Source organism: Melanotaenia boesemani, chromosome 21, assembly GCF_017639745.1.
Source record: "Melanotaenia boesemani isolate fMelBoe1 chromosome 21, fMelBoe1.pri, whole genome shotgun sequence".
In the NCBI taxonomy this organism is placed as follows: Eukaryota; Metazoa; Chordata; class Actinopteri; order Atheriniformes; family Melanotaeniidae; genus Melanotaenia; species Melanotaenia boesemani.
This window is the reverse complement of record NC_055702.1, coordinates 13,183,101-13,207,856: the sequence shown is the minus strand read 5'-3', so window position 1 is coordinate 13,207,856 and position 24,756 is coordinate 13,183,101. Positions and strand designations below refer to the sequence as shown.

The 24,756-nt window shown below is 37.6% G+C and overlaps 1 protein-coding gene across 4 annotated transcripts in view; it reads right to left on the bottom strand.

The window, feature by feature from the left end:
- LOC121632489 (zinc finger protein 385B-like) overlaps nt 1-24,756 on the bottom strand; it is an 82,832-nt gene that overhangs the window by 46,786 nt on the left and 11,290 nt on the right. For 3 of the 4 annotated variants that reach the window (XR_006008914.1, XM_041974049.1, XM_041974050.1), the window contains exon 2: nt 1,943-2,218. The exons of the other annotated variant lie outside the window; for it this stretch is intronic. Coding sequence is in view for 2 of the 3 variants with exons in the window: in XM_041974049.1 (XP_041829983.1) it covers nt 1,943-2,218 (276 nt within the window). In the remaining variant the exon portion in view is untranslated. The remainder of the gene's footprint in view (nt 1-1,942; nt 2,219-24,756) is intronic. 4 annotated transcript variants of the gene reach the window in all.

The window sequence follows — 24,756 nt, the reverse complement described above, 5'->3', positions numbered from 1 at the left end:
TTAGAGGCTAGCTGCAGATTGATCAAGCTGGCCAGTGTAGAAGAGTGACAGGTGGTGGAGAGTGAAAGTGATTAATGGCCCTTCAACAAAACAGGTGTGTAGAAAGTACTTGGAAACGCCGAAGCCTTTTCTGGAATAGTTAGGACATTCTTTCTAAATAATGCCTCCTCACAGTCCTCAACATAAAAAACATCACAAAACAAAACCTCCACTGGAAACCTGTGTTTGCAGAGCATGCAGAATGACTGCTGAGGAGAAACAAAGCAGAGACGATGCTTTCCTGACAGCTCATCATGGCTCCAAATCTTCATGCAACACACACACACACACACACACACACACACACACACACACACACACACACACACACACACACACACACACACACACAGTATCCAGCTTCGACACTGAAAAGTTAACAAACACTGTATGTGAGATGAACTGATTCTAACTGTAGATGAAAAAGTAGAACCACTGATACAACAGCTCTGCAGCAAACGTCAATTTGAAGCGGTTCATAACATTTTTGTACAGAGGTGAGTGGCCGTGATTAAACTGTGGTCATTTTGAGGCAGTTTGAAGTGCTGTCAAGCAAATATCAAGTTATGAGTTTTTCGGTCAGTGTCGGCAAATGTTCACATGATGTTCCTCTCTAGCAATAAGTGCTGCAATTTTCAGTAGGTTTGAGCAGCATTTGGGGTTAATGCACTTCCAGCAGCTGTGTTTCATAGAAGGCGCTTTATCCACTTATTGGACAAATAACTCAGGTGTGATTAATAAAATAAATGATGGCTCTTCCTCATGTAGGAGCCCCAGTTTCAGAGCTCTGGGAATGTATGATGTGTCACTCAAACACTGAAATGTAATGGCGCTATCATTAATTCATCAACTACACCTATGACCTTTCTACTAAGACAGATAAAAACGTTTATATAGGGAAAAGATCCATTAATATGGGGAACTGTCTGACTTCAATTTGTCTGTGAAAGGTGTCTTAATTGGGCTTACACGTCAGTTTGAAATCATAATGATGGCCTGGGAAATCTAATAACTGGCATTTATCTCAGCAAGTGTCATTGTTTAAGCACAGAATTTGAAAACATTTATTCAGCCATGGTGCTGTGAGAAAGAATCTTTCACATCATTTATACAGTTTCTTTCTTAATGAATATCAACTGTAGCGAGCATTATCCATAAGAAAAACCTCACAGATTATCCAGATCCTTTTCCTTTTCATATGAGAGAACTCTTCTCCTCCCTCCTGCCAACAATAAATTGTAGACAAACTTTTAAAATCTGAACTTAGCAAAATACTTAAAATTATGAGCTTCTTTCGACTAAGACTTTCCAGTTTAACTATTACACTGTTCACCGTTTATTATGTAATGTGTATTAAAACCCTTACACAGCTGGAGAAATCACAGCAGAGATGCAGCAAGACAGCAGTGGAAACAACCACAAAGAGCTCTAAAAACAGCCAAAATTAAGATGAATTGATTTTATAAGCTGAAACCATCTTCTTTACTAATGACAGAATGTGTTTTGGTGCACCTCGCATTGAGAAACAAAAGTAATAGTGCATTCGACACCTATCAACAAACATTCACGTTATACTGTAAATAAAAGAACTGTTGAGTACATTTGTGCAAGAAAATGGAATAAGCAATTAGAAAATAAGAAAACCACCAGATGTCTCTTGAGAGCCTAAATTGATTGTAAGACCATGTTTGGACGTCCCCTGGTGTGCCTGGGTGTGTGTTGTCTTGTTACTTTTGGGTGGATGAGATGTTTTGGTAAGCTGGAAATTAAACTGGAGTCAATCTCAAATACTTTGTAACTAGCACAGCACTATGCACTTTAATGTTTTCTTCAGTGACAAAATCAATAAAGAAGTTCTTGAAAAAGAAAGAAGAAAACCAAAACCAAAGCCGTGCCTCCCCACCTGCACTGACAGCCTTTGCCAGTCTGCGTAGCCTCCTCTGGTGTGTCTTCCCCCTGTAGTGGATCTGTGCCTGGGCGCTTGAGTTTAGTTGTATGTTGCACACCTGACACAAAGTGGCACTGCTGCTTCCCTGTCGGCGCTCCCTCTTGGCCTTGAGTCCTGCCCTGACTCTCCTTATTCCTTCATCTTGCTCATCTTCTTCGTCATCCTGTCCCTTTGGACTTTTTAGAGGAAGATTGCTGTCCATCCACTCGTTCTTGTTTGGACGCTTCATTTCTACAGAAAAAGGATTGAGAGTTTGTAAATGTATGTATAAAGTGTTGTACATTAATAGAAAATAAAAGAAATATATTATTATTATAAAGTGAAGTTGAAATATATGTATGTTGTTGAATCCTCCACAGGGGGGCAATAGAGCATCACGATAGGAATTTTGAGGAGAGGAGTACAGAGCTTTTTAATGAGTAATAAAATGCAACTTTGTATAATTTTATAGGAAAAAAACAAAACAAAACAAAAGAACAAAACAAAAAAACAGAGCACTTCACTCTGGGATTTACCCACATCCTTAGACCAGGATGTCAATGGATGTGCCAAATGTGTCAATGTCCAGATGCATGTGTTTAAAAATCTTTGACAACCCATTAAAGAGGAAGACACAAGTATCTTGTTCCAACATGTCTTGATTCATCAGATAATAAAAGCCGATGCCTGGGTTACATACAGCAGCATGTTTCTTTGTGGGAGCAGCAGCCTCAGTGCAGTAATGGCTGAGCAATTATGGCACACTGACAGCATAAATCATGCTGCAGACAAACGGAAGCTGTGCTGTGAATGCAAAAATGTCACCCAAAGTCTAAGCGAATTCTTTGTTTTGCTTCTCTTCATATGATAATGGCATCAATTAAGTCCTCATGGTGTTTGACAATTTATCCCCTGCCTTGCTTGAACATACCCCCCAACCACCCACCCCCTCTCCAACCAGAAACCATTACTGGTGAAATGTTAGCTACGCTAAAAATTCAACTTGACAAGATGAAAGCCAAATGGAAATGTGTTCACTGAAATTCATCAGACTCCAACCAGCAATATGGACTTCAAAGCTGCAGCCCATCACCACAATTATCTGAATGAAAGCATCACAGTCCAGTAGGTGGGATCATGGGTAACTGCTGGGGAAGAAGCTAAATGAAAGAAGGATTGTCTCTAAAACATACAAAAATGAAAAAAAAAGGAAAAACAAAATGCCCTTAGGTAGAGCTCCTGAATTTTTCAACAGCTTGATTATGATTAAGGTTTATTTTATGAGAGAACATAATTGAATATTAATGCTTGCAAGTATTGTCTTCCATGAGTCACATAATTTTAATACATAATCATTTGTTAATTAAAATCAATTTTGGTTATTGCAAGGAATGATTGTAGTTAATATAGAGAAAATTAAAAGTACAGATAACACTTGATAAATTACTTAATTACAATGTCTTAATTGAAAAAACATAATTAATAAAAATGAAAAAGGAAAAAAGGAAAAAAAAACAAAGATTTAAATTTTACTCCTGTTCAGTCTTTTCCATCTGTACAAATTTAAAGAAGAAAATTTTTAAATTAAAATTTGATATACATTCTGACCTCCCATCTTTGTGCAAATGCAATTTTAAAGGTGCAGCAGGTTCACATACATGGAAGCTGATATACCGTAAATGAAACTGTAGTACTGGTTTTGTTTGAGATAAGTAACCCCTTAAAAGGCACATAGAAGTAGACAGTACACATGTACACAATTTTGAAGTAGTTACCCGTTGTGCAGTCATCGTGGCACCTGCAGCCACTCAATCTACTTGCACATGAAAACATGATAATGGCTGGAATAATTTTTGCCACTGATGAACACCCTCTATTCACAACAGCACATGGCATTTAAAGGAGCTTCCATCTCTTTACCACTAGATGTCAGTAATTCTTACACACACTAACTTTAAGTCAATGAGAACAAACTTTTTGGAATGCTCTTTCCAGAATGTTCCAGAATATTCTAAAACTCACTATATATATATATATATATATATATATATATATAAAATCTTCCCTAGCCCACCCTCCCATCTCCCCTGGGGAGGCTAGATGGCTGTTTATCTCAGGCTCGGGTCTTCTACCAGAGTCCTGGGAGTTTTAGGGTCCTACCCAGTATATCAGCTATTCCTGGGACTGCACTCTTTTGGATGGAGATGTCTGATGTTTCTCCAGGTATCTGTTGGAGCCACTTCTCCAGTGTGGGGGACACGGCCCCCAGTGTTCCGATGACCACTGGTACTACTGCCTTTCTCCAGTTCTTCCTTGAGTCCTTGGTATTTCTTCAGATTCTCATGTTCCTTTTTCCTGATAGTTCCATCGCTGAGGGTAGCTACATCGATCACTATAGCATTTCTTTGCTGCTTATCCATGATCACTATGTCTGGCGCTCATGTATTTTGTCGGTCTGTATCTGGAAGTCCCACAGGATCTTGGCCCTCTCATTCTCCACCACCTTGGAAGGTGTTTCCCAATGTTACCTAAGGGTCTCCAGTCCAGATTCTGCACAGATGCTTCTGTACACTATGCCAGCTACTTGGTTATGGCGTTCCATGTATTCTTTGCCTGCCAGTATCTTGCACCCTACTGTGAGGTGCTATATTGTTTCAGGGGCCTCTTTGCACAGCTTGCACCTGGGGTCCTGCCTGGTGTGGCAGATCTGGGCCTCGATTGCCCTGATACTCAAGGCTTGCTCCTGTGCTGCTATGATTAGTGCCCCTGTGCTGTCCTTCAATCCAGCCCTCTCCAGCCATTTGTAGGACTTGTTCATATCCGCCACTTTGGCTATCTGTCGGTGGTACACCCATGCAGGGGCTTGTCCTCCCATGATGCCTTTTCCATTTCGTTCTTATTTCTTTCTCACTCAGTGCTTCATCCCTTGGGGCCATCTTCCTGATGTTTTCATGGAGCTTGGATGTTTCATCTTGGATAGTGGCCCAGATGCTCACTAGTCCCTGGCCTCCCTCTTTGCACAAAGTGAACATTGGATTGGGATGGAACCCTCTATGTACAGATGTTAAAACAGCTTCTGTGTTTTAACATTTATGGTCTGAACTTCCTCCTTTGACCATGTTATTATCCCAGCAGGGTATCTGATCACTGGCAGGGTTAATTGTCTGAAGCTTTTTCTTGCCATTGAGCTGACTTATCAGGATTAGTTGTCTCATTGCAGATATTTGGCTGTGGCAGTTTTCCTTGTGGCTTCTTTGTGGTTGCCAGTTGCTTGTGGTATGCCAAGGTACTTGTAGCTCTCCTCAACATCTGTTTTCTGCCCTCTGGGAGTGCAATGTATAGCTTGATGTCATCCATGTAGAGGAGGTGACTGATGGTGGCCCCATTCCTGAGTTGGTAGCCATAGCCAGTCTTGTTGATTAATTTGCTGAGGGGGTTCTGGCATGTGTCTCTGTCATGTATTGATCCATGTGGGTACTTATCTTAGCTAGTATGATGCCTGACAGGAGCCTTAATGTTGTGGAGTAACAGGTTATTGGCCGATAGTTGGATGGGATTGTTCCCTTTAGGGAATCAGGACTGTCCATCCCTTGGTCAGCCATTCAGGGTGGGTTCCATCCCCCAGCAGTTGCTTCATTTGTGCGGCTAGGCGCTCATGAAGTGGAGTTAGTGTCTTGTGGAGTTAGTGTATTTAACCAGTAGGTTATACTGGTTATACACACATATGTATATATATATATATATATATATATATATATATATATATATATATATATATATATATACACTTTATGGCAACGATTCTCCTTTAACATGGTTTTGCTATAGGTGACATTTAGTATTTGTGATATCTTATTGACAAAACAACAAAGAAGAAAAAAATTATATACATATACATATATATATATATATATATATATATATATATATATGTATATATGTGCAAAGAGGCTCCTGAGACAATTCAGCACATAACTGCAGGGTGTAAGTTGCTGGCATGGAAAGCTTACAAGGAGTGTCATAACCAAGTGGCTAGTATAGTATACAGGAACATCTGTGCGGAGTACAGACTGGAAGCTCCGAGGTCAAGGTGGGAAACACCTCCAAAGGTGGTAGAGAATAACCAAGCTAAGATCCTGTGGGATTTCCAGATCCTGGCTGACAAAATGGTAATGGCAAACCAGCCAGACATTGTGGTAATGGACAAACAGCAGAGGAAAGCCATTGTGGTTGACATCAGGAACATCAGGAAAAATGAACATGAGAAACTGGAGATATACCAAGGCCTGAAAGAAGAACTTGCGAAGGCCTGGAAAGTGAAGGCAACAGTGGTGCCCGTGGTCATCGGAGCACTCGGGGCAGTAACCCCCAAACTGGAAGAGTGGCTACAGCAGATCCCAGGACAAACCTCAGACATCTCGATCCAGAAGAGTGCAGTCCTAGGAACAGCAAAGATACTGCGCAGAACCCTCAAATTCCCAGGACCCGAGCTTGGATGGATGAGAGACCGCCCACAGAGGGTGAGGGGACAATTTAAAAAAAAAAAAAAAAAAAAAAAAAATATATATGTATATATATATATATATATATATATATATATACACACACACATATTTATATATATATGAGCTTGCAATTAAATAATATTCCTCCTGATAATTTAGCAGTAAATGTTTGGGTTCTGAGGGTGCTGTTTTTTAAGTTTTGAAACATTTTTATTCAAAGTCAATCATTCTTCAGATGTTTGTCTTTGTTCATAATCTGCATCACTGTGTGCTAATGCCAGCAGACAGTGTTAACCCTCTGGCTCACTGGAACCACTGAAGCTGCTCCAGTCACTCCTCTTTATGTGGTCAGCTGGAGTTGGCACCAGCAGCACCATTAAAAAACACTTTTAACAGGTTGCCTTGCTGCCAGCCAGCAGCTGCTGTTTCTCCTGCTGCCTCTCCAGTCAGACCTGCCCTTACTGTCTGGCAACAGACCAGTCCACTGTGGACAACATGAAGTGAGTGAGGCACTTTGCGGCAGAGACTGTACAGTGAAAACATTCACATTAACAGTGCAATTTTTTCATTGTAATACACTGATTCTTAGTAACGGTCCTTGAGCCCTTTTGGTTATAATGCACAGAGCATCCTTGTAAATGGCCACTAAGAGTGATGTACTAACTGCCATAACGGCAGTGTAAATCAAAACATGGCGTATTTTAAAAACATATTAAGAAATACAAGTGATAAAATAACTATACAAAACACACTCAATAACCTGCAGGAGGTTGCTTCTTATTTAGTCTGTCTAATTTACAAAATGGGCAAAATTATTATCATGATATGCAGACTTCTGGCTGGATCTGACATCACCATACTAAATACTGATCTTGTCACTGCCTGCTATGAGTGACAAGATAAAAAGAAAGAAAGAAAAAAAAAACAAAATAAAAAACTCAACACAAAACACAACACAGACACAGACATATTACTGTTATACACATTTCTATAACATCTTAACAAATCTAAAAATGTTTGCATGGTAAAAGTAACAGAAAAATTGTTGAGGCAAACAATCTTTTTAAAATAAATATATTCTTTTTTAATTTAATTTTTCAGCATTACATTTAAAACATGATTGCTCTCAGGCAGTCTTTAGGACATCTTGTTCAGATTAGTTGGTGTAAAGCAGTGTAAATATAACTTTTAGCATTATCCACGGGTGAGACTTCAGCTCAGTCTGCAGATCCTGTACAAACTGATAGCTGGCTCCCTGTGCACCATGACACTCTGAGCGGAACTGAAGCATCAGAGCACCTTTATCTATAAACACAATATCTCTTCTGCTCTTAATGGTGAAGCTATCTGACTGCAATAACTCTTTAAATACCAGCACTCATCAGCCTGTCTGCCAGAATAAGATGAGGGATGCTGACATTAAGGGCCATCACAGAATACAGGTTTTGTCACTTTCTGCTTATATTAGATCTAAAATCATGAGTGAATGATCACGACAGGGTATAACATCCAGCCGGGAGTTTTTTATTAACTATGATGCGATTAGATCCCATACTGCCCCGAGGGAAATAAAATAGGTATTCTTGTACACCAGGAAGTTAACCTAAGTTAATCTTTAATTATTTAAAAGCTTAAAAAAATAAAACAAACAAAAATTCTTAGATTATAATATATCTACAGTTTTCCCTTAATGGGTACAGTTTGCTACAAATATTCTGTTCAAATGAACCAATTAGGTTTTTAAGCTAAATCCAAGGTAATAAATTGTCAGCTAAATATGGTAAGGATCTATTCTGTTCTCATCTACCTTTAGCTTTCATTGTGCAATTATTTTATTATTTTCTTTAAATAAATACACATTACTGCTTGTTATTGTTATTAGTTTTATTACTGCAATTGTGACTAGGGGCCTCATTTACAAAATAAACTTATAGTTTTCTTTTATGTATAACTTAAACTGAAACCCACAGCTAAGCAATAATCTAGCAAACTTATGTTCATGCTCAAATTCTCTCAACACAAAGGAAAGCCTCGATTTGACACGTCTAGTTTATGAAGGGGGATTGCAGCACAAGACTCATGACAGTCTGAGATGAGACATAAGTACAGTGTGGTGAGAAGAATGAACTCCTGATGCAAAGTGCTAAGTATGGCTATTTTTTACTCCTCACACTCAAAGGTCACACCACTTCCGTTTAATGTCAGCCATAACTCTGACTTTATGAATCTCACTTGGCTCTCAGGTGCAGCAACATACTCCCAAGTTTTGTCTTTTGTTTTGCCAGCCCATGTTGTCTCACCTCAATTTCTTTCAACATCACATTGATCTCATCTCCCAGAATGTTTCATTTCATGTTTTGGTTCATGGCTATTTCAGATTAAACCCACAATATTATATGAATAGAAACTGAAACACAGGTTGCTATGTTTGTCTGAGATTGAAAAAAAAAAAGTGCTAACCAAAGAAAAATAACCTTACTGGGCATGCTCAGAATGTTTGCCTCTTGTATCATGATGTCATTAATGTTGATACTTTAGCCACCACCAGGCTCAGCATGTGGAGCGTTTATAGTGATTTCTGTGTTGGATGGAGGTGTTTTGGAAAGATGGACACAGAATATCACAGTAATCAGAACAGTGTAGTCAAAGACTTTGAATTTGTTTAAGCAAACTTTATTCAAGTTTTTCAAATGAAAGCATGTAGCTGGAAAGTAACAATAAGACTAAGTTCAGTCTATAAACAGTTTTATAACCGGGTTCATGCATATCCAGCTGCTCTTGCTGGGCCAAATGGTTAGGGTGCAAACAACATGGGTGCACCATGTGGTGCATTGTGTCAGTCTCATTCCCAACTGGCTGCTAATTTGCAGGATGTGGTTTCTCTCTTCTCCAAATCCTCATACTATTGCTGTCAGTGTCTTTGTATGACATTTAACATTTTTGCTTTATGGCTTGAGACAGCTGCATGGAAATGACCTGTCAACTTCTCAAACTTCTCTATCAAGGGGGTCATTTGCTCTACTGTAATGTTCTCCACAGTGGTATCTACATAAATGAGGAACTGTTTACAGTATATCTAATTTCTACATATGTGCATACATCTTTTCTAGTCCTCGACTGACAAAGAGTTTTGACAAAGAGAAGAAAGGTATTTATTTATTTATTTATTTTGCATTATCTACAACATTAATTGTTTAAACCATCAATCAGGAATGTGAACCAGCACTAGTCTAACCTTTAAATGCTGACTTTGGCTCTACAGCTCTTTATTAATTAATAATTTCTAAAGCTGGGTGTGTGTTGTGGGAGGTTGGATAAAAACTAGCAATTAGCAGTCACACTCAGCAGTCCAGCTAGGTGAATACTGAGCTGACAGGTTGCTATAAAACTGCCAACCTGTTCGGCTTGCTTCCCTCAAGCTGCTCTCACCATCTGTATGAGGAGTTGAGTTGCTGTTGTTTCACGGCAGGGGTGAACTCGTTTATTACTGGGCCTTGACAAATGAATGCTTCTAACAAAAAGGCTTTGGCAGAGAAAAGAGCAAAAGGGCCAGAACAGTTTACTTTCAGAAGACACTGAAACATGGTTTTTCCTCAAAGAAAAAAAGGTTTAGCTGAAAATGTTTTGCTTAACTACCAGGGCTATTGTAATAATTTCTTATTTTAAATGTATATTTGTAAACATAGTGTATTTTGTTCCACCTTAAATAACAATAATTATAGGATAAAATAACTATAAGCATTTGTCATTGTCCTATATTTTCCCAGTTGGTCACAGTACATGATGATACCTTGCTATATAAAGCTGTTTAATTCTATGCAACTGCATTGTATAGTGTATCTATTACACTCTAAAGACTATGTAATGTTTTTTATTCTTAAACAGCACACTTTCCCCATATGTCTCTATACAATCAAAGCCTGCTAAATCTATTTTAATCACACATAACTACAAGGTGGCCTAAGAATATCCTTCAGAGAACCAAGTCCTCTTTTTAGACTGGCCTTTAAGAATTAAGACGGAACAAATCCAACACACCCCCACGCTATTAATCCTCTTGAACCTCTGAGCTTTCTTTCTAGGATGTGATCAAGGAAACTTCCTGGAATAAGCAAGTCTAATCCAGATGTGTTAAAAGGTGGACAATAGCTGCCAGGTCCTATATGCAAGGTTGCTGTGAAATGGGATGTTTTGGCATGGACATATGCTCTTTTAAAAATGGCCTTAAACCAGACACTGAGTCCGGGATGAGTTCTCTCATCGCAGCACCTGTCAGCACTGTTCCATGACATCAACAACAGATGACAGTAGATGAAGTGCTTGGTCTGGAATGGAAAACCTGGACCGTTGGGGAATATGAGTAATAATTTTGCTGTTTTTAATAATCACTTCAAGGAATAGAGCGATGAGAGAACACATTTCACGGGAAGCATTATTAAACCTTCAGAGACTACAGTGCACACTTTTCACATTAACTTACTCTGACCAACAGACTTTTTTTTTTAGGGAATTAACACTGAATGAATACTGAACAAGTGACAAACAGGTGGACTTTAATTACAGCTGCGTTGCTAGGCAACCTTGCACATCCTCTGTGAAAATGACTGAACAATTTCTACACAAAGTGCAGGTCAATTATGCTGTAATTTGTGCAGAAACAGAAAAAAAGGGAAATGCAGAATGCAAAGTCTGCAGAGAGTTTTTAGTAGGGGAATTATTCAATTCGATTTCAAGAAACATGTAGTAAGTTGCATTTATCTAAGTAACTTAATTAAAAATATCCCAACCACTACTTGCTTTTACTGCATCATTGATTGTCTGCACTACAGCTGAACAGGTAAAAACAACATAGTAGATTAAATATTACACTTTTAGTGCAAATTGCAGTTTGTGCTTCTTACTAAATATATATTATCCATAATATTGAAACGTCTGGAAATGTTTTCAAAAGGTTCAATTTAACATATTTTAGGAAACACGAAATGCTTTTATTTCCCTTCTGTCATATAACATATTTGTCATATATATATATATATATATATATACACACACACACACACAAAAATATATTTACATATATTTTAGAAATTAAGAGATTTGATGGCGATCCAAATGTGATGAAGAAGAAGAAGAAGTCAGAATGATAGCAGATAGTGGTTCAGAGTGTGCAGCTGCTTCAATAATATCATTGGTTGCAGCATATCAGGACACTGGTGTACAAAACCACTGGAGCGTTCAGTAGGACATCCAGCTTGAAAGAAACAGGAACTAAACACTGTAAATTATACTTCAATAGTTTCTTTCATTTCCATCTCAGTTTAACCTCTCTGACTCACTTTTCACATCTCTGACACTTTAAAACTTGAAATGTAAAAGCTGAAATAAAACATTAGCATTGCAATGTATGAGCTTACCAACACGCTACCAATCCATCCTAGTTACATTAGCCCCAACTCTCTTCTGGGCTTAAAACAACATGTATAAATCATGTTTGTAGTGGCATTTAGAAATACCATTTGGCATTTGTAAACATTAGTTAGGTATTTTTCAGAAATCCTAATTATAAAATGTTGTTTAAAGGACTACAAATGTGTGCTGACTGCTTCTGACTGAACATATTTAATTTGTGTGTGTAAAACAAAATTTAAAAAATTCACTTATAGAGTGTCTGCTGGGCCAACTTGGAGCTTCATTTACAACTTTTCTGCAGTATTTAAAAAACAGTTTACTTAAATGTTTTTCTGGAAACATTCGAGGTAAATATACTATGTGTCATACACACAGCTGAAGCTATTTTCATTTTAGTTCAACAAGTTTGTCAGCAGTTTCTAGTGGCAGCAAGTTCATGCTGGATACTTCTCATTTGTACTGTAGCCAAGGCTTCAACTTTATTCAAATGAGGAGCAGCCAACATGAAGCCCCATCTCTAGAAACTCACTACACTATCCACAGAACACACCTTTAAATAGATAAGGAATGTTTAGAACAAAACATCTTTTGCAATGTTAGAATAACAGCAACAGTCAATCCATCTGTAAAAACTTCCAGAAACTGTATTCCAACCAACAATCAAAACATGTCTCTGTCTCAAAAGTATGGCAGCCTTGAGGTCCAAAACCTAAAAGCATTGGACAAAACCAAGGAACAACGGTAAAAACACAATGTCATTTCAGAAAACATATTTAAACAGCAAAAACATTAGATTTACTGTGTTTTAAGAGGCTATTTTGCTTTCAGTTTGGTTGTTTTCTGTCCTTTTGTATGTTGGACAGAAAAAGAATAGCTTTGTAGTGCTATGGAAGAGAGAACATAGTTTGCTTCCCGTGTCCTTGAGATTAAATTAAGAAATTAGGGTCAGTTGGGTTAAAATAAAAACACAGCTTCACCACTGACAAAATACTTACTCCTCATTCCGCAAAGAGAGAAACTTCCTTAATATAAATTGGTTCATAAATGCACAACATAAACAAATAAAAAGTTCCTTGTGTGAAGGTGATTAAGTAAAAACTTAAAGTTGAATGAGGAAGTTACTCACTGTGGTGCATTTAAAAGAAAGAACTTTTTATTAAGACAGGAGCTTAAAGGGATGCATGATTCACCAGGAAGGAACTGACACACAGCACAACATTTAAACACCTTGACCTCAGAAAAACACATACTAATGCATACAGTGTTGTGTTAGCATACACAATCCCACAGCACTAGTGGTCTTTTGTGTGTTACATCTCTATGACAAGGTCATGTGCAAATGTTCCACTCATAATGCAGTGATTCACTGTGTTAGGTAAGTGAGTGGGAGTTGTTTAGAGGGTGAATATTTTTAGTCTACGTTTCCCTTGGAGTGGTACTGGAAGTGTGGGCCAGTGACGCTCTGCATGTGTGCATATTGTTCATAATGTTAAGATAACATCAATATTAAAGGTAGGGTAAGAGATCCTGGAAAAAATGGTTCAGGCAAGCTACACTCAAATGTCCAAACCCTTTTCTTCAGACTTCCCCTTGAAGGCACACCTCCAAAGAACAGATACGTGCAATGCTGCAATGTTCATAAGTGCTGGGCAGCATCGATTCGCTAACCTTCGCTAACATAAAGACAAAATTTTATCTTACCTATCAAGCAGGAGTAGGGCCACCATGGCATCACTTTGCAGCCCTTTCTGTTGCCTCAGTTGACACCACTGCTGAAATGCTGCACCGATGCACAATCTGCTCTTGTTTCACTCTTCTTCAGTTTTTTTCTTGGAAGTAGCCTTCTCCAATACAGTTTTTTTTCCAGACTCGATACAGGCACCTTTTCTGCCATAATTTCCATTATGTTTAAATGTATGCCGTATTTTGATGTAGTAAGTTAGCCAAGTTAGCCCCCCCCACCCCCCCCCCCCACCCTTTTACACACAATTCTGCAGAAATGTAAAATGTTTTAGTCTACCACATCTGAAGCTGACTCAAGGCCAAATTATGTAGAAAACAGATAGATATGTAAGAAAATATCAGAAACACAAGATGTCGTGCAGCTTGAGAAACATAGTAAAGCACACAAACACACATAGACACATGCTTATCTGAGGTGGTTTGGCCCTGTTCCCAACAAATGTCTGTTGAGATTTGGCATTATCTTGTAGACACCTCATAGATCACACACAAACACACACACACACACACACACACACACACACACACACACACACACACACACACACACACACATCCACACAATCTCTTTGTAGTGAGAGATTAGCTCCAATGTTAAACAAAGAGGCAGATTTCTGAAATGCCAGCTCTTTAATTAGACCAGTGGTATCTGAGGATACACACACACACCCATACCCAGGCATGTTTAGTTCACAACAGAGGACTTTACATTGACCTGAAATCATTTCCTGAAGAACTAACCATAGTTACAACCTGTAAAAACCACATGCCTTTTTCATACCTTAACTTTATCCTAATCTTACTCATATAAGGAAATCAGTTTTTCTACTAAACTGAAGAAAATGTGCATGAAAATTTACATTCTCAAGTTTTCATGTCCTCACAACATAATACAAATGTGCTTACACACAAGCATTGTACTTTATGAAAAGCTTAGAGAGCCTTAACACTGTTGACAATAAGCAAATAAATGTGTCAAGCATTCTAACAATGGATAAATACACAAATGCTTACTGCGTATCAGTCTGATGTTGCTCACAATGAAATGGTGCTAGAGACAGATAAAATGGGAAGCAGCCAGCTGTCACCATGTGTTTGGCTAGACAACCCTGCATGCCATCTTTTTTGTATTGCAGTGTTATTCAACTCTGGCCACTCAGTCAGTCCAACAGGTTGCAACTTAAAATCTATTCAGTATTCGCTAGGCAAATGTTTTATGTAGTGTTAATTAATGTCTAATGTAGTTATTATTGGGCTGTCCAGAGAATTCTCTCCTACTCCAGTTGATACAAAATGCAGCAGTGAGCAGAAGATGTCATATTTCTTTTCAACTTTACTTCATCGGCTCCCTGTTAATCCTTAATTTTGAAATCTAAAATTTAATCTACAAACATTGAACGAGCAAGCTCCATTTTATCTTAAAGATCTCATAGTTTCATGTCTTCTATACAGGCTTACTTGTGGTTTTTATAGTTTCAACACTAAATAGTGGGAGTCTTCAAGTTTGGGTTCAGGAGGCAGATACCCTCTCTACCTTTTTAGATTTGACTTACAACTTTCCTTTTTGATAAAGCTTAAAGTTAGGGTAGACTTGGGGACGCCCCAGCAGCCTAAACCTCTAGCAACATCCCATATTGCACTGAGCACCACACTGCAGCCTTCTCTTTCTTTACGCTCCTTGTATATATTATCATTATCATTAACTTTCATTTCTTGTTATTCTTTGTTTCTCAGCAGGCATTTTCTGGCTCAGATTTATGGTACTTAAAACCTTTTTCCTGTCCTCTTTCTTAAGTTTGGTTCTGTTGGAGGTTTTTCCCTGTTGCCGACCAATCCATGCAAGCTCAGGAGAGGGGAACAAACTGAGGAGAAGACTGGGTCTGATCCACTGGCTTCTTTTGTTAGGAAGTTTTTATTTGAGTTGGCATCAGGTGACCAATTAAAAGGAATAGTTATTTATATTATTAAATAACATAAATAATAAAATAAAATGTAATTTTATTGTAATTTTTATGAATTTTAGCACATTATTTTATGAAGTCCTTCATGTGTTTTTATTATTGTTGCTCTTAGTTGTTCTTATTGTTTCTTGAGGTTCTTTAATCTTTGTTTTAAATCCAGTATTTTGCTCATGGGGATCCTCCACGCTGGGGTGTGGCTGGGGTTTTGCCTACTTGGTCTGGGGGTTGTTGCTGTTGTTGTTGTCTGGGTGGCTAGGGTCCTACACTGCGGCCTTACGACTGTGGTGTGGACCCCAGCCTGTGGTTGCTATGACGGCAGCCTCTGTGGACATGGGTGGAATGGCTGCTGGTGTGGACGGCTCCCCATGATATTGTTTCCTTACAGCAGCATCAAGGCAGATGTTTATCACTTTTAGTATTTTATCCTACATTCAGTTTAGAGACAGAAATGTCAGAGAGACAGTCATGTTTGTGTGTGTATGTGTGAGCGTGCAACAGTGTGTGAAAGAGACTATAATGAGTGTGAACACTCATTTCTTTATGATTGAGGTGTGTGAAGGTTTGTTTCATTTTAATATGAATGAATTCCCTTTTTTATCATGTAAAGAACTTTGTGTTGCCTTCAGCATGAAAAGTGCTTTATAAATAAAGTTTGATTTGATTTGATTTGATTTGAACTGGATTATGGTGAAGTCAACTGAACTGGATTATAAATGGATTGATTTGGACTATATTATTTAAAGTGCCTTGAGGTGATTCTTGTTGGGAATTAGCAATATAAAAAATAAACAAAATCAAACTGACTGGAGAAAATTCCTATATGCTGCACAAAAACATATAACTTTATTTTATATTATTACTTACAGACCTTTACGGTATCAGCAAAAAATAAGCACAGCATGACAAGGAGGTATTTGTCCCGATGTATGCTAATACACAAATGACACCAAATACTGTTTTTATCCATGATCTCAGTTCAAATAATGATAATTTGATACCCAAAGCTAAAAATGGTATACCATATTTTTTTATATTAAATGACAAAGATTTTCTGTTTTCAGTGCAAGGGGATTCTTGCATTTAAATGACAGATTACCAGTCCACAGAGGTTGTTCATCTGTGTGAGATCAATTGTCAGCTGTCTCTTTCCTGTTAATAGTCGTCTCTATTAGTCATATATTTTTCTTGCAGCATCCAGTGCACATGGATGATGTGGTTACAGTAATGTTATGGCAATGTCTGAGTTACATATTTGGTAGTTAAAATACATTTTTGAGAACAAAACAAAACAAAAAAGAAAATCACATTTAAAAATAAATAAATAAACTGTGACGTGGTACAATGAACCTAACCATCCCCTCCCTTTCCAACTAGGTCCCAGGCCGTTTTTTACATCCTCTCCCTGCCCCTTTCCACTAACAACTACATGAACATAATGCATGTTTATTTATCTAGGTTATTAATTGTCTTTAACCTGTACTGCTCAAGTCATAGATCTATCTGTCATAGATCTGTTCAGGACAGGTGTTTGCACTTCACAGTTTCTGATTCACCTGCAGGTGTCTTCGTAAGTGTTCAACAAGACAACAGAAACAAACACAATACTGTAGATCAGCCACACTCACACCCCACATGCTCAGTTTCATCACACCAAACCTTCACATGTTTTTATCTTCCGTACGCAATGGTTTAGATCGATGAAGTGTTGGCAGCTGTCTGTGAACGACACTTTGTGATGTCTTTCTATCAGGAGTTACCACAATTGAAATGTATGTCAACATCTCACAATGTGAGACCGCAGGTGTCCCTCTATGGTCTCTAACCCTAAGAAAGTTAGTTTAGAAAAGTGCCTCTGTCCTAAAGCATATAATAATCTAAATTTTCTACATTTTTTCATAAAAAAAACCAAGTGGTTGCTTTAGATGTCATTGCAGAAGAGATGAAAAAAAGTAAATGTTAACATTTTAGCACAAGGTATTAAAGAATATCCCAATCACAGGAACCAGCTGTTTTACAATAAATCCTTTTCCTTGCACTTACGTTATTTGGGCCTTGGCACAGTCACATAAAGATAATGTGGGCTCCACATAAACAGGAATGACAGTGAATGTAATCACCTTTTTCCAGGTGGAGTCTCTAACACAGAAAGCATGCTTCTTGTCATACAAATGAAGAAAAAAAAAACACACACACACACACACATTGCTCTCCATATGAATTATCAGTGGTCAACTCTTTTTTATTGCTATTGCTAATATAATGTTTTAATGCATGTTAAAGACCATTAAGCATAAAACAATACAAACTTTTACATGACTGCATTTATTTTTATGAACCCTGACATGTTATATTCATGTTATATTAAACATGATCAAGGCATTAACGTAGCTATTAGTTTTATACATTTTTCAAGTGTGAAAACCATTCCACCAAATATTTTATCATTTTCACCCTGGTTTACATTTTTGCTGCCGTTTTCATATGATTGCATGGTAATGTAGCCACAAATGGAGCTGGAGCAAAACAACACAACTTCGACAAAGACAAAAGAAACCTTGACATATAATATCTGGTTTGAATAGTAAAATATGAGTCTCAAGCATACATAAAAACAGCCTAAAATATGTTGGATAGTGAGCGAACATAAGAGAACTGACATATGAGAATGAACATCTGATTAAAATCCTTGGTCACTATCATAAATTAGGAAGATTCAAGCCAAGGACAAACACTGATGTAGTGAAAAATGAGACAAGTGGATGTTGTGAAACCTGGAAATGGGAAGAGAAAGTCAAACAAACTGAGGTCTTTTAAATTATATCTAAAGAGAAGCAGTAGGTGGCTGGGCAGACATTATAATCTACAGAATATGATGCAAATAAGAACAAAAACCATAGCAGGACAAATAGAATACAAGACCTTGTGGGAACTCTGGAATAACTTTTATTTCCCCCTTTTCACCCTGAAGGGAGGGACTGCACTCCAACCAAGGGCAACAGCAATTGTGGGCATCTGTCATTGGCCATCTGGGAGAGCCCTAAGGCTCCTGTGGCCAACAAAGCAAATGTGACCTTAGCATGACAGTAAAGAACATAACAGTCACACTGCAAACATAGAATAAAAGAAATACAGTATAACACACACACACACACACACACAAAAAAACAAGCAATTATACAAATGATATTTAATATGTGACATTAAGTATAATACACCTGGTACACCAATAGTTGACAGAGCCAGGCCATGCAAAGACAACCTAAAACATTTACATCTTTTTGCACCCTCCACCTCTTCCCTTGTACACAATCAAAATCCCCACAGCAAGACAATAGAAGCGCTTCCCATCTCCCTATGGTGATGTAGAACCTGACTGGAGCAGATCATTTGTTCTGCAGACAATGAATGAGTCCCAAAATGGCAACACGTCAACATATAACGCTGACAGCTTAGTAGGTGAGAAATAAATCCTCCAAGATCAAGATTAAGTCCATATTGTTGAAAGATTTTCTTCAGAGGTTTAATTTGAGTCAAAACACCTTACTGAAACATGATAAAGGCATTTCTGTTACAATATGAAAGACCATGTCATTGTCCACTGAAAAACACTGAAATCCAGACACATAAATGCTTTTGTTTCATTTTTAGTTTTGAACATTATCAAATGTAAACTGAAATGTGATTGATGAATGTTTGGATCTTAATCTGAGCAGATAAAGAAACTGCTGATGTCTGTCGATTTTAGACGGCAATTTATCAGTAGAAGACAATACATCTGTCACACTAACACATCTGTCAAAAATATAGTGGTTTGTGAAACCATAGATAACATTGCATCTGTTTATAAAAACCTGCAAAAGCATATGAAACATCATGAAATAGCAGAACGGGCCATGCTTTGATGCTGAAAATTGCCCAATCATCTGCAAATATCTTCATGCAGCAGCAGGTCAATATGGCACTGGAGGCCCTGCAGCCTGGAGGTACAACTGCAGCACAGTGAGCCGTGTGCTCACTGAGCTGCTCAATACAGACCTAAAGCACAGCTATTCCTGCATCAGATTCTACAAATAAAATGTATTGGCTGAAGACATCCAAAGAGGTACAACCAAACATAGCTGATGGATTTATTTGTGTATATTCTTGAACAGTCTCCTGAGTGCAGCAGTGAGGACCTTCACCACCCATGTCCACAGAGGCTAACTTCGGTCAATAAGATGTCTCTGGACACCTCTGCATAAATAAAATCAGTTATCATCTGGTCCAGATCCATCAACCTGAGAAGGTCCTCAAAATTACAGACATGAAGTAGGGAAAGAGGAGACAGCTGCATGGGCAACTTTACAGGCACATTTGACACTCAACACTAAAAATCTGCTCCTTTACAAGACTATTTCATATATGTTTAGATACATGGGGTATGATACGATTCAAGGATTTTCATTCATTTCATTTTAATGTAGGGTAACTCCACTAAGTGCAGTTTGATACAGTACTGTCAATTTAATATACAAGTAGCAGTGATGGAGTACTACTGGTAGGAGTATAATGTGTATTATTTATAGATATAAATCAGGATTCCAGAAGTCTCAAATACTGCAGCTATCTGAAAAAAATTGTTTAATGTAGTCTACGTTATAGTCCACAGACCACTGTGATGTGGACAAAAAAAAAAAACCTTTAAGTTGTCATATTTATTTTTAATAAGAGCACTAAAAAAGAAAAGTGCTAAAAGAATGTGAATTTATAAGGTATGGGGTGTACTTCGGTGAAACTGATCTACCATGTTTCATTGTAGGTTTCACATGCCAGGTGACGGCAAGTTTATGTGAATTTGTTTCTTTAATGTCACTTAGTTTCTCAGATCCTAATCTTAGTCATTATTCACAATTGAACTTTCACCATCATGGCAAAATGTGACATTTAATGGTTTACTTTGTGCAGCAAAGCTGGAGAATACTGTATAAACTTCAAATGCATCAAAATTTCTTGTTGTTTTATGTGATCTTTAAAATCTAATCTGTTCCTTTTATATGCGTTAGGGGTCTTTACGATACCAGCTGAAACCCTGCTGGTGAAAGATTGGTGGTATGCAGTTTGCATGAACTAATTAGCTATCCCTCCAGCTAAGGTTGATATATAAAGACCTTATTTATTCAGACCTTCCCCTTATCTCATTTCCCAATATGCACACACTCAGTTCCAGCAGTCGATTCCTCTATTTGCATCTTAGACCCTCCCACTAGGGATGTGAGCAGAGGATGCTTGGACAGACACAAGGACAAAGGAATGAATCTAACAAAATGGCATCTAACGGAATGAGAAGGTCCTGCTCCAGAGACATCGTTTTAAACAGATGTCAACTATATATGACACAACTATCATTTAATCATTGTTTGGTTGAGTCCTTGCTCTTCAATCGTTGCTATTAAATGAGCATAAAAACTGTTTCAGGCTAAATAAAAGTTGGCTTTTCATTTAATTTGCACAGTCAGATTAACATGCCACGTCTTCAGATGACGCTGCTCCCCCAATAAGTCTCCTGTCTCCTTGGAAATCCCATCCTTTTAAATACTTTTCTGATTTCTTGGTCACAAACCAGAGTATGGTGGATTGAGGAGACAAGGGGGCTGAAATTAGACAAAAAATGAGGAGCCCCTTTTGTGCTAAGCCCTTTTCACACTGCTTGTTCAATGTAGGACTGATGCAACTTCTTGTTTGTGACATGCAGAGGAAAAAATGGGAGAACAGTTAACTTGTCAGTTAGGCTATACAATACTATATACAAAAATACAAAAACAAGTAGCATTAAAGCCCACAATGTCAGTTTTTAACTGTGAGAATAACCTAAACTACATAAATTCATACTGAAAACATCTGCAGTCACCTGAGGAATTTCAGCAAAGCTGTTACCTTGTTATTGACACATGCATGTGAATACATGCATCACAGGCACATATCAACAAAAGAAACTTTAGGGCAGAGCAGAGTTAAGCTATTATCTGCATGTTTCTTCTGTTATGTTTCATGTTCTTGATGAGACTATTAACCTTGTAAATCTAATGATGCAAACTAAACCAGGGACTTGAGTAATCAAAATCTTATAAATGTACCCTTATCTCTCTAGTGTATCTGTTTCTAGAACTCAAGCACAATGCTTATCATGCTCATTTATGCTAAGCCAAAATAAATAAAATAAATAAATAAAAATCCTTCCATTCAGTTAAGAAACGTATGCTGCCCATGTGGACTGATAGCAGGTGGTGGGTGGAGGGAAGCAGGAGGTGCAGATGACTAATAAAGATGACTAAGAGATGTTTTCCAGAATGGTATTCCGTGTCATTTGTTTACATCATTTTGGGCCATGAGTTGATAAATATACATTGTGAGAAGTTGATGGTAAGACGATTGGTGGTTATTTATAGGCTGGCATAAAATGAGCAACAGGATACTTGATATACATGTACCAAATATAGACAGAGCAATAAACATACAGTTCACACAAGCTCAGATTAGTAAAGTTTTAACACAGAAATGCACTAAGGTTCAGTGTTTTCATTAGAATCTTTTTATGGTTGTATTTGATGGCGGGAAGTCAGTCAACACCGTATTTTCATCAAAATGATTAATCTGCTGTTAAAAACATCAGTTTAAGTTTGACAAAGTTAACAAAACAGCTATAATTAAACCTTGAGAGCACACAGACCAGCAGCCACTGCCTTCTATTGATACCAAAAATGAAAAAGTAATAGAACTCACAGCATTGGATGAAAAGTCATTTTTCATAGTCACAAAAAAAGGTATCAGAAATATGACACTTTATTTGAGCCCCAAGTACACAAAGCCACACTAGTGAGAAACAGCCAGAAAGCAGGAGAAGTTTAGGGGATATACCTTACTTCTCATCACTCACATCATGTTTGTTCAAGTCTCTCTGTCTAGCAACCTGGAGCGTTTTACATTTAGATTTCGATTGACATAACAACCTATAACCTGGTACAGTGTTGAGAAAGAATTTAAATTATTTATCAAGTTTTTATATAAAAAAAGTAAATATTTCAATTAACAGAAACAACACAATAATAACTGTTTGCCATCAATGAAAGTTCTAAGAAAGAAAATCAAAAAGGACATATCAGACCTTAAAAGATAGAAAATAAATTAAAATCGAGTAATAAACCTGCACAAATTGGGACAATTTCCCAGATAAATAAATAAGCTTTATATTTACTGCTTTTCCAGTAATTCTCTGCAGGAAAGCTGTGTGTTTAATATGATTTTGCTTTACCTTTTGTTTTTCTGGTTACCTGCTTTAGCAATTATCATGGGTGACGTATCTAAATGGATTGTGGAGAGATTTGATGGTGTTTAATTTCTAGAGCACATCATCCAGCATTGACAGATGACTACAGATAAGATCACTGCTCTGTCTCGCTCCCATTCCTCTAATCATCCACGCTCCAAGTTCTTATCTGTGTTCACTCACATTGGAAACCTGACAGGCTAAATTGGATTGACTTTTAATTAGGTGCTCTGCCAAGCCACAATGGGTTTTATAACTGCCTGAATTTTCTTGTTAGCTTCTTAACACAGTTATGCTCTTGTGCAAGAAGACATCTGTTTATTCTAACAAGTAAACCAGTTTTTACTAGAATCTAAAAATCTAAAAGGCACTGACTGACATCTTATGGGGTCAGGCCACATTAAGCTGTATAATGATCCTTAAAGAGTTTATTTGTATTTAGCTTGAAGTCATGTATGATGATCGGGCTCCACTCTGCTCATATTTTTATTCTGTTGTTCTAATTAGGGTTGTAAACTCTGGCCAAAAGATGGCAAAAGTTTCAAAGTTCTTCCTGCAGATTTAATTGAAATTGCATTATAACAGCAAATTGTTAATTTAGTTTTTTACATATAAAAGTTGTCACCTAAACTTGAGACAGCAGTGCTACCCACACACGCACACATGCTCTATTTAATAAATCAGTAATAGGAAGTTTGCAGTACTGCTGTTGTAATCATCATTTTCAATATGTCACCAATTTCCTTGGTCAAGTCCCATATGTGTTAATGTGTGAAAGATGTGATTCCTGAGGCTCTCATACCTATCCTAACTCAGGGTTCTTCAACTGTGGTCTTTGGGGGCCCGTGCCCTGCAGGTTTTAGTTGTTTCCTTGCTTCAGTGAAGCAGATCTCCTCAACACCTGGTTGTCAGCGCCTGCACAAGCCTATTGATGAATCATTTAGTTGGGCCAGGTGAGTGCAAGCAGTGAAACATCTAAAACCTGCAGGGCAGTGGCCTTCAAGGACTAGAGCTGAAGAACTCTGCTCTAAGAAAAAAAATCTAGCATGTCAGATATTTCAGAGAGCTCAGGAGGTGGGAGGGGAAACGAAAAGGAGTAACCCAGAAGAGAAATGTTACAGATATGGTAGAGAGCATGGGGGAGCAAGCATGGTCTGTGAAGACAGGAAGCAAGAACGCCAATTTTCATTTACTTATTCATTAATTTTTCAAATGTTTCTGTCAGATATCTATTGCAAAAATGCATCTAACATGTGGATCATAAACCATAGACATGAATTATTTGCTTTTCACTTTTTATTAGTTTCTAGAAGATGTTTGGGATATCAGAAAGGTTAGGTCTTGAGAAAATAGTATCAGAGCATTTGACGATGTCACCAACCACTCGTAACATGGCAGGGACTAAGATCCCTTAACATACTATTAAACACAGCAGCTCAGATTAAAAAACACACAGTGGGACAATACCTGCTTTCTGGTAAGAAGAGCATAATAATACTGCTATTGTATTAAGGTTTTAGAGAACGTATATTAAAGTTTTATGCTACAAGTTTACCATGTTGTCGAGTGTTTACAGATTAAGAATAAACGTTTGAGCTGCATATTTATTAATTGTTACTGCAACCCATTCAATTCCACAGAAAAGCAGATTGCAGGCCAAATTAAGATAATCTGTTATATCTTCAAATTGCCCGTCTTTAGTTTCACTCAGTGTGAGGATGGTGATTGCACTGAGGAATGACATGGAGGGACATTGTCCTTTTTTCTTATTTTAGTTTTTTTTTAATACTGCTGTGGTTTAAAAGTGGTGAAAATGAAGAAATAACAAAAACAACACCTTCTTGAAAATGGAAATAGTCCAATTCTTCA